At 38.8% G+C, this 13,760-nt stretch overlaps 1 protein-coding gene across 1 annotated transcript in view; it reads right to left on the reverse strand.

Moving 5' to 3' along the window:
- The window catches only part of dclk1a (doublecortin-like kinase 1a), a 351,798-nt gene extending 338,475 nt beyond the window's left edge, over nt 1-13,323 (reverse strand). The window contains exons 1-2 of the mRNA XM_060826980.1: nt 12,930-13,323; nt 5,026-5,372 (exon numbers count right to left, since the gene is read on the reverse strand). Coding sequence (XP_060682963.1) covers nt 5,026-5,372; nt 12,930-13,323 — 741 coding nt within the window. The remainder of the gene's footprint in view (nt 1-5,025; nt 5,373-12,929) is intronic.
- Between the last annotated feature and the right edge of the window lie 437 nt (nt 13,324-13,760).

A 13,760-nucleotide genomic window follows, 5' to 3' on the forward strand; every position in this document is an offset into this window, starting at 1 on the left:
AGAATGCTTCAATGATGATTATGTGGTGATGCTGAATGACAACAACCAGCAACAAGACCAACTAAATTACCAACAGGCACAACAGAGAACAACATATACCTCTCCAGATGGATACATGATCACCACATCTGATGAGTTCTCAAAAGCTGCAAAGCATTAAACTGAAGATTGAAATATTAGTCTTGTAAAATGTTGTAAATTAAGTTTTGCATAATTATCAAATTGACAGCACATGCCTATGTACGACCATGTGTATCTTTTTAGGATAAGTTTATATCTTTAGAGAAAGTGAGACGTTGTGTCATGTCTCAGCACACCTTTAAGGATAGGGTCATATGACACAACTAACATGGCATGTGGCCTTAGGGCATAAAATTTTCATTTTCCATCCTATCTTGAATCACTTGAAGCATGATGCTCTACTGGACATACGTTCATCTGTTGTAACTTTATAGCTTAATACTAGCCCAGACGCTTAAGTGCGTAAAGAATGTAATATTTGCATATAATTGTTAGTTGTAATTTATGTCTGTTAGATTTTTCAACACTGTGATACTCATACCCAGTTTCTTATGTTACAATGAATGTAAGCATTGTTGCTAGAGGTAGGTCATACCAAATCATGCACGATAAAGTTTTTTTTTAGTGTTGATCCCAAACTGATCTTTCCACACCGTGGATGCTACTATCTACATCATTTCAAACTGAAAAACATCCAACTCCTACCCATTTAACCAACTTCCTATTCCCTTCCATTACAATATACTTCAATTTGAAAAAAAACATATCTTAAGGTGTAAATGCATTTAAAACCTTTCTCTTAAATTTTAAAACTGGAAAATGGTTGCACTTTGAGCCCAGTGATACTAGCTCTAAATGTGGTCAACAACACTACAATTAAAATAGCTCCATCAATGTCTAATGCATTTGTCCTGCTCTAGTTTCCAAAGTTAGCTGAGTGTTCTCAAAAATAATTTCAACTTTCCAAAACTGCATTGAGATTCTAATAATATTTTATCCTTGATCGACCTATTGCACCAACTTTGAGCATTATATGAATGTGATGGTGCATCATATTGAATAGAACATTACTGATATTTATTTACCGCAGTCATGGGAGAATGTTCATTTAGACAAAGCAAAATAACATTAAGCTATATTAAGAAACAGAGGCACAAATTAATTTTAAACAAATTGTAATTGCACTGGCAAATCCTAGAAGATATGATCCCATTACGACACAATCAGTGAATACATAAAAAATATCAACATACCAGCATACTACTGTATTCGCTGCTTTACATCTAGAAATAATATTTCATTGTAATATAAACCTTTGAATCATTCTAAAAATGCTATAGTAATGTATTATTCTAATTCCATCAATACAGCTCAGGATAGGAAGACTGGTTCTGTCAATACCTATACAAGTTTGTACGTCAAAAAATCTTAACCTCCACATATTCCATCTTTGGTATTAGTAGAAATTAAGAAAATATGGGTTTTGTTTTTTTTAAGAAAATCAGTGATAAACTTCCATTTGCTATCAATATACTGAAGGAAGTAGACTGGTTTAACTATTGATTATAGTATGTCAAGAGATTAGTAATTGGTAAGAAAGGTCTTCAAACAAGCAGAACACTACTGTCAAACAATTGAAGGCATATATAAAATTCAAACATAAACATGAATCAATGATGAGACAATTTATTGACTTACTTCCAATAATTTCTTAAAATTAAGGTAATCTCTACTAACCTTGACTTACAGACATACTTTACTGATTAAAAAAAACTCCATGGGAATATTTGAGATGCAAGTAACAAATAATAAAATTGTGTTTGATCTATTTCCTCTGCAATTTTCATTTTGGGAGAGTCTTATTACAACCAAATGTACATAATAACATTTTTAAGATTCAGCTAATTAACTATCTATTTCTTAAATGCACATTCTTCTATCTTCAATAAAAATCAAAAGAACGAACAATATCAGCCTCATAATAATTACCAGTATGATGGATGTTGAAATCCATACTGCTTCACAATATAAAATTGTGGTATTGTGTTTTGTTTCAATGCTTAGATCTTTTACAATAGCTATTGGCACACATATACTGGTTCCCTTCAGCCTTCAATATTTGTTGACCTGCTGCCAAACAAAGCATTTCTCCGTTGGTCCAGTTCAACTACAATCAACAAAATCACAATTTATATGCTTAAAATAGTTATGTGTAACTTCCTGATTATTCAAGATTGAAAGAAGTTAAACACATAATTAAAAATGAGAAAAATATCTTAAGAATGCGCTCTGACTTTTAAGTGTTGTCACTATACTGGGATTGCAATGATTTCCTAAACGTAATTTCACCCACATAAGGTATGAACTTTGAAAGACTATTTCCCTGAACAGTATACTGGAACAGTTAAAATAGAAAATGCTGGAAATGCTCAGCAAATGCAGTAGCTCTGTTTTTCTCTATACAGATGTCAAGGATTCAGAATTTTCTCTCGAACTTCTGACCCTAATGTCAGGAGCAAGATCAGAAGAGGTCTCCTAATTAGCTTCTTCTAAGTTTGACAGCCAATCAAAAAAGGGTGGGATATCACTGCTTTCAAGAGAATCAGCAGCCCAAGCGAAAAAGGTGACTCAGGTACTTTGGAGACTGCAAGAGTGCCTCAGTATGGAGGGGTTTTTTTTAGATTAGATTACTTACAGTGTGGAAACAGGCCCTTCGGCCCAACAAGTCCACACCGATCCGCCAAAGCACAACCCACCCAGACCCAGCACTCTACATTTACCCCTTCACCTAACACTACGGGCAATATAGCATAGCCAATTCACCTAACCTACACATTTTTGGACTGTGGGAGGAAATCGGAGCACCCGGAGGAAACCCACACAGGCACAGGGAAAACGTGCAAACTCCACACAGACCATCGCCTGAGGCGGGAATTGAACCCAGGTCTCTGGCGCTGTGAGGAAGCAGTGCTAACCACTGTGCCACCCATTGATAATACCATAAGGTCATCACCTCCCCCTGAGATTGGATTAGATTACCTACAGTGTGGAAACAGGCCCTTCGGTCTAACAAGTCCACGCCTACCCTCCAAAGAGCAACCCACCCAGACACATGCCCCTCTATTTACATCTAACACTATCAGCAATTTAGCTTAGCCAATTCATCTAACCTGCACATCTTTGGACTGTGGGAGGAAACCCACGCAGACACGAGGAGAATGTGCAAACTCCACACAGACAGTTGACCGAGGTGGGAATTGAACCCGGGTCCCTGGTGCTATGAGGCAGTAGTGCTAACCACTGAGCCGCCCACACAAGCTTCCTAAGGTTGCTAATTATAAGCCTGAATTTCATTGAATTAAAACAAATGGGATTTACACCAGTATGGCAAGTGAGTTGGGGGGAAAACTGCCTTCAATTAATTAGTTTCAGTGACAACTGTGGCCTTTTATAAGCAGAGGTTTCTCTTTGCTACATAGATCCTGTACCTCCAATTGCCTTATAGTGACTATCATCGAGCTGTGGCCTATGCAGCCAAAGGTTAAAGGTTGTGGTACAGGGGTGGTATTAAGTTGGAGGAAGTTGCTCTACCACCTGCAAATATCAGAAGTATCAGCCCAATTTGGGGCATTAAGTACGCACTTTTGCAGAGCAGACAATTGATTTTCTCTGAATCCATCTCCATGGAAAGATTCCCAGAGGGAGGTATGCATTGGAATGCTATTCGACAATGCTTCTCCATATTTGCCCACTTGCTCCACCTCCATGCTTGCCTCCATAAGGCAACCCCATGTTTCAGGTCAGAAAGGTTCTGCTAAAAGATAATCAACTTGAAACATTAACTTGTTAAGCTGTTGCATATTTCCAGCACTTTGTATTTTCTACCTCTACAGTATTGTTGTTGGACCTTATCAACATCAACTTCACCATCAACAATACAATCTTATCTATTTTCAATTTTACTATTAAGAAGCAAAGGCAATGAATTTCTATCTTAATACAAATACTTTAAATTATTACAATGACATATATAAGACACCAAGGGGTATGGGGAAATGCAGGAGAATGACTTTTTAAAATTAGATTCCCTATAGTGTGGAAACAGGCCCTTCGGCCCAACAAGTCCACACCGACCCTTTGAAGAGTAACCTACCCAGACCCATTCCCTCTGACTAATGCACCTAACACTATGGGTAATTTATCATGACCAATTCACCTAACCTGCACATCTTTGGACTGTGGGGGTAAGCCAGAACACCCAGAGGAAACCCACACAGACACAGGGAGAATGTGCAAACTCCACACAGACAGTTGCCCGAAGCTGGGATTAAACCTGGGACCGTGGTGCTGTGAGGCAGCAGTGCTAATCACTGAGCCACCGTGCCGCCAAAGACTTTCAGGTAGATCACCAGCCATAATCTGACTGAATGACACAACAGGCTTGACAGGGCGAATTACCTACTCCAGCTTGTGTGTAAAACCAGTTTCCTCAAGTCTTATAAACAACGTCTGTATAACTACATAACTTACTTCTTGAATATTTTCTGAACAGGTGTTATTTTTCCATCTTCGCTAGTCTTCAACATTACTTTGTCAATTGTTCCTTGAAGATATACAAGGCTTCTTTCTTATGTAATATTATCAATCCACTGGTGAGTCAATTCAGCTCTAGATGACATTGATTTCTGCTCTTGTTTGCAATCTTATACTTATTATTGGAATATAAAAATCAAATATTGCCAGTTATTTGACTGTGAAATACACAGATCAAAATGTTGATGAACATTTCAGCAAATACAGAATATATATTTCAATAGCAACCTAAAATTATAACAATCAAAGGTAATACCTCAAAAACCAAATGCTAAGCCACACAGAAAGCTTTTATATGACTACAAATGATAGTGGAAAAAAAATCAGAGGTGAAAGGATAGCATGTTAATATTAGTAATTCCTCTCCATTTAATTGAGAAAGCAATTGAACATGAAGCAATTGAAGTATACCTGTTTCCCATCCAGTGTGTACAAACGTTTAACTGCTCCTGAATCCAACTTGATGGCATCAGTGATATCTGTAAGAACTTGGTCAAATGAATGTGCAGTCTTTTTATTGAGCAGAATCCTAACAGCTTTTCGTGGCTTCACACCACTCCGAATGATGGTCACCAGCTTGGGCCGAATGAAATCTTTATTTTCTTTAGTCTCAGTGGTACTTGCTTTGGAACTACTGATAGATGTTGGTGTACGTGCAGTTGTAGTTGCCTTGACATTCACTGACCAGTTTGGGTTTACGTTCTTTGTGTAGTCCACTTTTCGAAATGATTCAAAAGATGCACAGACATAACTTTCCCCTATGGAAAAATAATGATCCAATTCAATAAATACAAAGACAAGGTTCAGTCTAACAATCTAAAGGATAGCCTAGATAATCTGCAATCAATTATAGCATTTCTAAACTTTAATGCAGTTTTTACAATAAACTCTAAAATTTACTCCAAATAGCATTAATAAACTCTCAAATTTTATGCTTCTGTTTGTTTGTCTTTTCTGTGATTTTTCAGCCCTCTGGTCCTGAAGGAGCTTATTCGTGCTGAGGCATAATTCTGTGGACAGTAGCATCCTTCAAACTCACCCTAATCATGAATCTTCATGGATGAAGTAGGCTGAGGAAGGCATCTCAGTAAATCCAAAATTGAATTCCACATGGATATGCCAGTGTAATGGTTCTGATATTGGGCTAAGGGCACTGAAGTAATCAATGTTAACTAGGTCAAGGTGGTGATTGGCTTGGAGGACAACTTGCAATTGATATTGTTTCCATGTATCTGCAGACAATGTCCTTCTGGATGGTTTGGAAGGTCCAGTTTCAGGACCCTCAGCGAATTTCTGCAGTGAATCTTGTAGCTGGTGCACACTGCTCCTACTGTATGTCAGTGGTGGAGAGACTGGATGTTTGTGGATGTGCTGCCACTCAAGCAGCTGCTTTGTCCTGGATAGTGTCAAGATTCTTGAGTTTTATTGGAGATAGAGTTCTCCAAACTAGTGGTGAATATTCCATGATGCTTCTGTTTGTGCCTTGCAGATGGTGGACCAATTTTGGGGATCAATAGGTGTGTCACTTGCTGCAGTATTCCTAGCCTCTGACCTGTCCTTGTAGCCATTGTATTTACATAGCTACTCCAGTTCAATTTCTAATTAATGGTCATACCATTGAATGTCAATGGGTGTGGACCTTGCCTGACACTTGTGTGGCATAACTTGCAATTTACTAGCTGATGTCTGGATGTTGGCCAGTTTTGTTACATACAAACATGGACTGCTTCTGGATCTGAAGAGTCACAAATGGTGTTGAACGTCATAGAATTATCAGCAAATGTCACCACGTCTGACTTTAATAGAGGGAAGGTCACTGATGAAGCAGCTGATGATGGTTGGGCCTAGGACACTACCCTGATGAAGTCCTAAAGCAAGGTCCTGGATCTGAGATGACTGACCTCCAACAATTACAGTTGGTAGTATGACTTCCAATCAGCAGAGAATTTCCCCTGATTCCCATTGATTCCCACTATGCTAGGGCTCTTTGATGCCACAGCAGCCAAATGTGGCCTGGATGTCAAAGACAGTCACTCTCACTATTTATTTGGGGGTTAGCTCTTTTATTCATGTTTGAACTAAAGCCGTGATGAGATTTCCCAAACCCAAACTCCTTCAAGCCCTCCTGATAATAGGACTTCCCTCACAATCAATAAACATGGATAGGGATCGGTATAAAAAAGGAAGGGTGCTATTTCAAGGGTCACCAATATAAGTACTAAGACCATATGATAAGATGTAGCTGAACTGAGCTGGGAATAACTTCCTTGCTGAGAAAATAAATCGTGTACAGAAAGAACTTTAAACCAATAAAAGTCATGGGGAAGGGGGACTGCTCAGGCAGAAATAAAAATTGCCGAAATAGATAAAATATACCATGATGTGAAATGAACGGTAAAAGGATATATCTGTTAAAAACATCAGGGTATAAAGGCAGGATAGGAGCCCTTGCCAAACTGAAAGTTTTTTACACTATTCCACATTTCACAGAGTTCAAAACAAATGAATTACTGCACAAATTCACCTTAAAGGGTATAATCCTTGATTGGTAGTGACTACTGTGTTACAAGAGCCCTAACTCGCATACATTAGGTATTTTTGATTAACCTAAACAAGCATATTATGACACATCTCTGAAGCAGGTCGGACTTCAACCTGGGCGTTCTGGCTCAGAGGTAGTGACATTACCACTGTACTACAAAAGCCCTTCAAAGGTTAACTCTATCTCACACACATTAGGTATTTTCTGTTTTTACATGTTGAATTACAGATATTTCCTAATCAACCTGTTGGGAGATGTCACAAAACACATCTGGAATAGGGAGGACTTGGACCCAGCCCTTTAACTCAGAGATAGGGACACTACCACTGCACCACAAGAGTCCACCTCTCATACATTAAATATTTCAAATTAACCTGTTGAGAGATGTTATTACACACTTCTGAGCAGGTGGAACTTGAAACAAAACATCTGTTTACCTTACTACCTCTAACTACTTAGTAATCAACATTCATCAACAGAGCCTCTTAGGGATAAATATAATGTTAAGTTTGAGAAGTTGAGGTTGTTCTCCTTAGACCAAAGATGACTTCACAGATGTGTACAAAATTATAACAAGTTTAGATAAGATAGGCAAGGGAAAGCTGCTGATGTTGCAAGCATTATAGGACACAGCTTTAGGATTTTGAGCAAATGATGCAGGGTGATAAGGGAAATACACTTTATACTAATAGTAATTACTTGCAACTCTCTGCCTATGGTGACATTCGAAGTGAAGGCAAAGAATGATTTCAAAAGGTAATTGGACGGGTACATGAGGGAAATGAACTTACAAGAGCAGAGATATAAAGCAAGGGAACAGGACTGATTAGACTGCATTACAGAGAACCAGGGTGGACTTGATTGGCCAATTAGCTTCCTTCTGTGCCATAATGATTTTATTACATCATTTCCCTTTTGACAACATTTCAGATTGTGACCTTGCATCAGTAAACTCGGTTTCTCTTACCAGAGGTGCAATCCCAATTTATTGAATTTTCCACTATTTTCTAGTTTTTATCTCAGGTTTCCAGCAACTTGCTTTTGGATTTCCCTTTTGTTCATTATTTCACCTTCTCACCCTGCTTAAAACCCATTATATTTCTAACTTTTCCAGTTTGACTTGAAACGCTTTCTCTCTCTACAGGTCCTGCCTGACCCATTGAATATTATCAGCACTTTTTGTTATTTATAAAGACTTAGACCAAGAAATTGGTGGCAACCTGGAATCCTTGGTAGTGAATTATATAAGAGTTTGGAAATAGGAAGGACAGAGGTTTGTAATTACTTTAGAATGATGAAGCTCGTAATGTTACCCACAGATCTGTAATGAGACCTCAGCTTGTCACAATCCTTGATTCAAATTATTTATAAATATAGAGAGTGGAGCATCTAAATTTGCTGCTGAAATATAGGGAGTACATCAAATAGTGTAAATGAAAGCAGAAAGACTTAAAGAAACTAATAGATTAACTGAGTGGGTAAAACTGGTTGATTTGTTTTGTTATTGAGTTGCCATAGTCATACCAGACCATAGGGGCTGCTCTTTTATTAGAGAGATGTGACTGGTAGTGATTTTAACCTGAAGGCCACGAAACCTCAGGCAAGGGAGGAGGTTGAGAAGGAAAGCCCTTCATGGTAACCTCTTGCTGGTGCTTCAACATTAAAAGGCATCAACATATTTCACTTTGGATCTCAAAAAGATACGTCAGAGTATTTTCTAAATGTTGAGGAGTTAGATATTGTGGATGGTCATAGAGATTGAGGGATAAAAAAGTCACTAAAAAGTAGTGGACAGGGTCAACAAGTAATTTCAAGGGCTAATGGAAAGTTGGCCTTTATTTCAAGGGGGCTGAATTCAAAAGCAGTGAATATTATCTTAAAGTTGTAGAAAGTTGTGGTTTGATGCCATCTAGAATACTGCATTCATCACATCAGTTCACACACCATGTATCCAAGGAGGAAGGAGGTGGTGGAATACAGATTCACCAGACTGATATTGGGCTAAAAAGGTTAAAATAAGAGAACAGGTTGCATTGACTCAGCTCGAATTGACTTAATATAGAAAATTAAGGAACGGTCTAATCCTGATGTCTAAAATGATTAGGGGGCTGACAATTTAGACAGGAAACTATTTATTCTGGTACAGAAACTCTGATTGAGAGGACAGTCCTTTAAAATTAGAATTAACGTAATCAGAGTTGATGCCAGAAAGTACTTCCTCACCAATGGTACCAAAAATAGGTCAGTCTGTTCAACACCAGCTCCATTGGCTTCATGCTCATTTTTGCTGGGGATCAGGTTCCCCTATCCCATCCCATCTGTCTATCTAAACCTGTTAACTCCATTTAAACTTTTAACATACATTACATATTGTCCCTTTATTCCTCCTTCTGAAATGTACCAACTGAAGTTTCTCTACAATAAATTTGATCTAAAATCTGTCTGATCACTAACTTGTCTCTGTCCTCCTAAAGTAGCATAGACTTCCTCAAGTTAACTGTACCCTAAATGCGAATCCACTCATAGTGTGTCCCCAACACAGGCCTAAATCATTTAAGATTGATGGTTCCAAATTTGCCTTTGGATTTATAAGCTTTATAAAAACTGTAAAGTTTCCATAAGGAACACTTGGTTACTTGCAAATAGTAATATCAATACATCAATTTAGAGATACTGAATACGTTTAATATTGTATAAAATACTCTGCTTTATTGCCCTCTCCCACAATTAAAGAATTTTAAAATTTTGAGAATATATAGTCCACCAACATACAAAAAATTGTAAATAACTTTATATCACTTTTAGTTTATTCACTTATGGGATGTGGGCATTGCTGACTGGGCTGGAATTTATAGCCCATCCCTAGTTGATTTTGAGAATGTGGTGATGAGGGGTCTTCTTAAATCACTTAGGGAGGCTCTGAAGGAATTTCTTTATTTGAGTAATTGCTCATGCCATCATCCTCAAATGTGATTCTCAACTACTACTTGAAAGAAATGCACTGACCAAACTTACACAATGAAAATGAATAATAATGTTCAAACATTTGAGAATTAAAGAAAAAGCTAGAGAAATGTAATAAATTGGCTGAGGGTCAAAGTGAATGGTAATAGTTAAGACAAATGTCAGATAGGTGGGATAGGGACTGAGGCAAAACATGGGTACTCAAAAGCTTGATGTATATATACCCGTTAAATGGAAAAGCAAAGTAACGTGGTCAGATGTACAAATTATGTTCACAGAATCCCTACAGTGAGGAAAGAAGGCCATTCAGCCCAACAAGTCCTGGGAAGAGCATCCCATCCAGATTCACCCACCCCACCCCCACCCCCCCAATCCCTACTATCCCTGTATACCTGCATTTCCAATGGGCAATCCACCTAATCTACACATTCCTGGACACAAGGAATTCCACCTAACCTAACCTGCATATCTTTGGACTGTGGGAGGAAACCCACACAGACAAGAGAAAATTGTGCAAACTCCACACAGACAATGACCCAAGGCTGGAATTGAACCCAAATCCCTGGTGCTGTGAGGTAGCAGTGCTAACTGCTGAGCCATTGTGCCACCCCCTTATTATTATGCCAAATTATACTGGGTTGGGCAATAAAATTGCATTGATAACTCAAGTTACAATCTGTAACAGGTTATAAGAATAACAATGACAAATGAAATAAAAATAGTATTATATATCTGATAAAAAATGGCGAATTGCACTGAAACAGATACAGGTGAAGTCAACGAGTCATATGAAACTTCCCGCCCAACTTATCCAATTAATGCTGCGTGCAATAATCAACCTGACCAGTAGAATATTGAATTATTAGGTTAAACAGATGCATGACTAAGCTAGGCAAATCGACTCCTCATTTATAGTGTCAACTGTCAAGACTTTTCTGAAAGAGTTCCTCAATAATGTTCTAGACCAGATTGACCACAAAGGAGTAGATTAAACGTTTTCCATTGATTGCACTTGACAATTAGTAATGGTAGTTCTTTTTTAATTTTAAAAAAATGACATGTTTATGAAAATTAATTTAGAATTTAATTTCTTTGGTGGGGGGGGGGGGAGAGAAACAGGAAAACTGTGACCCCGACCACTTACACCTTTCCCACTAGTCTGAAATGGCCACATTCCTTATGTAGAATTTTCCAAACACTGCAGAACCTATAAAGGGTCACTTCTTGTTTTGAAATTGATAACCCCATTCAACCATAAAGCCATCCTTACTAAATCCAATTTACTGCAACACAGTCGTCAATGGCAACAGCATCCTCAAGTATTCTGAATCGGGGTTAAAGGTGAGCTAAGGAGATGGATTCTCTGCATTTTGGTTTGAATCATTGTTCTTTGCAGCACGTTTTTTTTTGCAGATTCAAGTTAAAGGAGATGTCGGGTTTTCAGGACGAAAAAAAATGTTCACAAGCCCCTTTTTAAGCCCCCTTTCAATTAACCACACAAGAACATCCATCATCATTTATCAGAGTGGCAAGATTCTTAATCAATAAATTAATAGTTTGCCAAATGATTTACCCAAAAGGAATCGACTGAAATATGAATCTTTAGCAAAGCAAACCAGGAGCATTGGGTGTTTGGGGAGGGCTTGACTGATAAGTAGAGCAGCCGCCTTTTCGGTGGTACAGCTCAATAATAATGTCACACTCATGATATGATACTACCAGCAATTAACCACCAATTCACGAATGACCCATTGAAAATTTACTTCAGTTAGAAGAATGTAGTTCTATACAATATCGAATGAAGCGGAATAAAGGAAAGCAAGCTGACTCCACCCAGATATCTTCTTTGTGTCATTGCAGATATGCTGTATGTTCCTATGTACTGTCTACTACGTATTTATTTTATTGCGCCCATTCTGTCGAACTAAAGGTGAATGGGTAGACATAAAATGTTATGAGATGTTTAATTGTTACCGCCGGGAGCTGTGAAAAAAAAATCACGTCGTCAGCAGATTATATATGCATCCCAATGTAGGGGTGAAAGGGAGCGGGATGAAATTATCCTGGTTCTATTTTCTAATTTATTTGACGATTTCCTTCTTTTAAACACTCAGCCTTACATTGCTGTCATAATCTAGCGCATTATCAGTCAGAATATTAATATTCTCTATAGATTGGCAATATCAGCCAACCCATTTCTTATTCCGGTAATTGACTCCTCTGTCGGCTGCAGTGAACTAGGAATAAGGAATAAACGCCAATCGAAGATTCAGCAATGTTCGAACCCTTAATATGTGTCACAACAATCCAAAGCTGCAAGATGATGGGTGTGGGGAGGGCTTGGGTGCGGGCTGTGGAATGAAATCTTTCTCCTTTGAAAGTTAGCTGCTCTGGGAGAATCTACAGAAACGTCGCTGGTCAAAGGAGTTTGAATTGGGACCCAGTGCCTGATAATACTGACAGCTCGGCGTTTCTCTTTCCCTCCCACGAACTGTCTGTGGAATTAAATGTGGTCCAATTCAAAAAAAAGTGAAGCGAATCTTACTAGCTTGGAGTTTTTCATTAAGACGTTTTGCTATTTCCGATCATATCAGCTTGAGGAATCACTGGGAAGGAGTTTGTTCTCTGAATTATGTTTGCTTCCTTTTTGTGTGTGTGTTTTGGGAGGGGTGAGGGTGCGGTATATTACACTCTGAAATGTCTAGTTGCACACAGGATTAATCTGCAATCGAGTGCAGCCATTGCTGGGGCCTCATCAATAAATTAAACGTGCATTTTATTTGTGTATCGGTTTGGTTTCAATACACACCTGCCACCAGCTCTTCGAGACTAGTGATTTTCTTGTTGCCATCAATGCTGTAGAGGACCCTGACTCCCTGGGGTAGGTTGACGTTATCGGACAGAGTTCGGGTCAGGTCAGCCAACAGAGCCTCGAAAGAGCGGAAGCGGTCCTGGGACACCGCATACACGATGCCCTTAAAGTAGCGGTCCCCGTTGCGGTAAAAACGCACTTTCTTGGCTTTCTTCTCGGAGCTGAGGGTCTGCAGGGTGCGGGTCCGGTAGAAGCTGCAGTGGGCGCTGTGTGTGGGGCTGGGTAAGCCGTTCAACCGGGATGCTCTGCCATACCTCATCCCCTTGTCTCGTTCATCAAAATGTTCAAACTCCAAATCTCTCTCCATATTGATCTGATCTAGAATGATCATTTGTTAAAAGAGAGGGGGGGAAAAAAAGACAAACATGTCTGTCTTTAGAACTTATTGCAGTCCATTAAACCGAGGCTGACTTACAACAAAGGGGATTTACTGTTAAAAGCCCACACGTCCCATCACTGTCAGCATCAAATATGAAAAAAAGCCCATCTCAAATTTGCTAATTAAGAAAATATTTATTGAGCAATACGCCTCTGACACCATGATTTGATCCCTGCTCTAAGTGAATTTGATTACACGAAACGTAACATAATACATACCAATATCTGCAGGTCAACGTGGATCCCGAGGCGCTTCTATTTCCAGGAGATTTTCTTCCTGTTATATTTGTTTGGGCTGGATGAAAGAGGCAGAGGGCGAGATGTTGAGCGCCTTTGTTGTGTCTCCGGACCTCTGTGTCTAGTCTGTATGTGTGTTAGAGAGGGGGAAGA

The sequence above is a fragment of the Hemiscyllium ocellatum genome, chromosome 6, assembly GCF_020745735.1.
Source record: "Hemiscyllium ocellatum isolate sHemOce1 chromosome 6, sHemOce1.pat.X.cur, whole genome shotgun sequence".
Lineage (NCBI taxonomy): Eukaryota > Metazoa > Chordata > Chondrichthyes > Orectolobiformes > Hemiscylliidae > Hemiscyllium > Hemiscyllium ocellatum.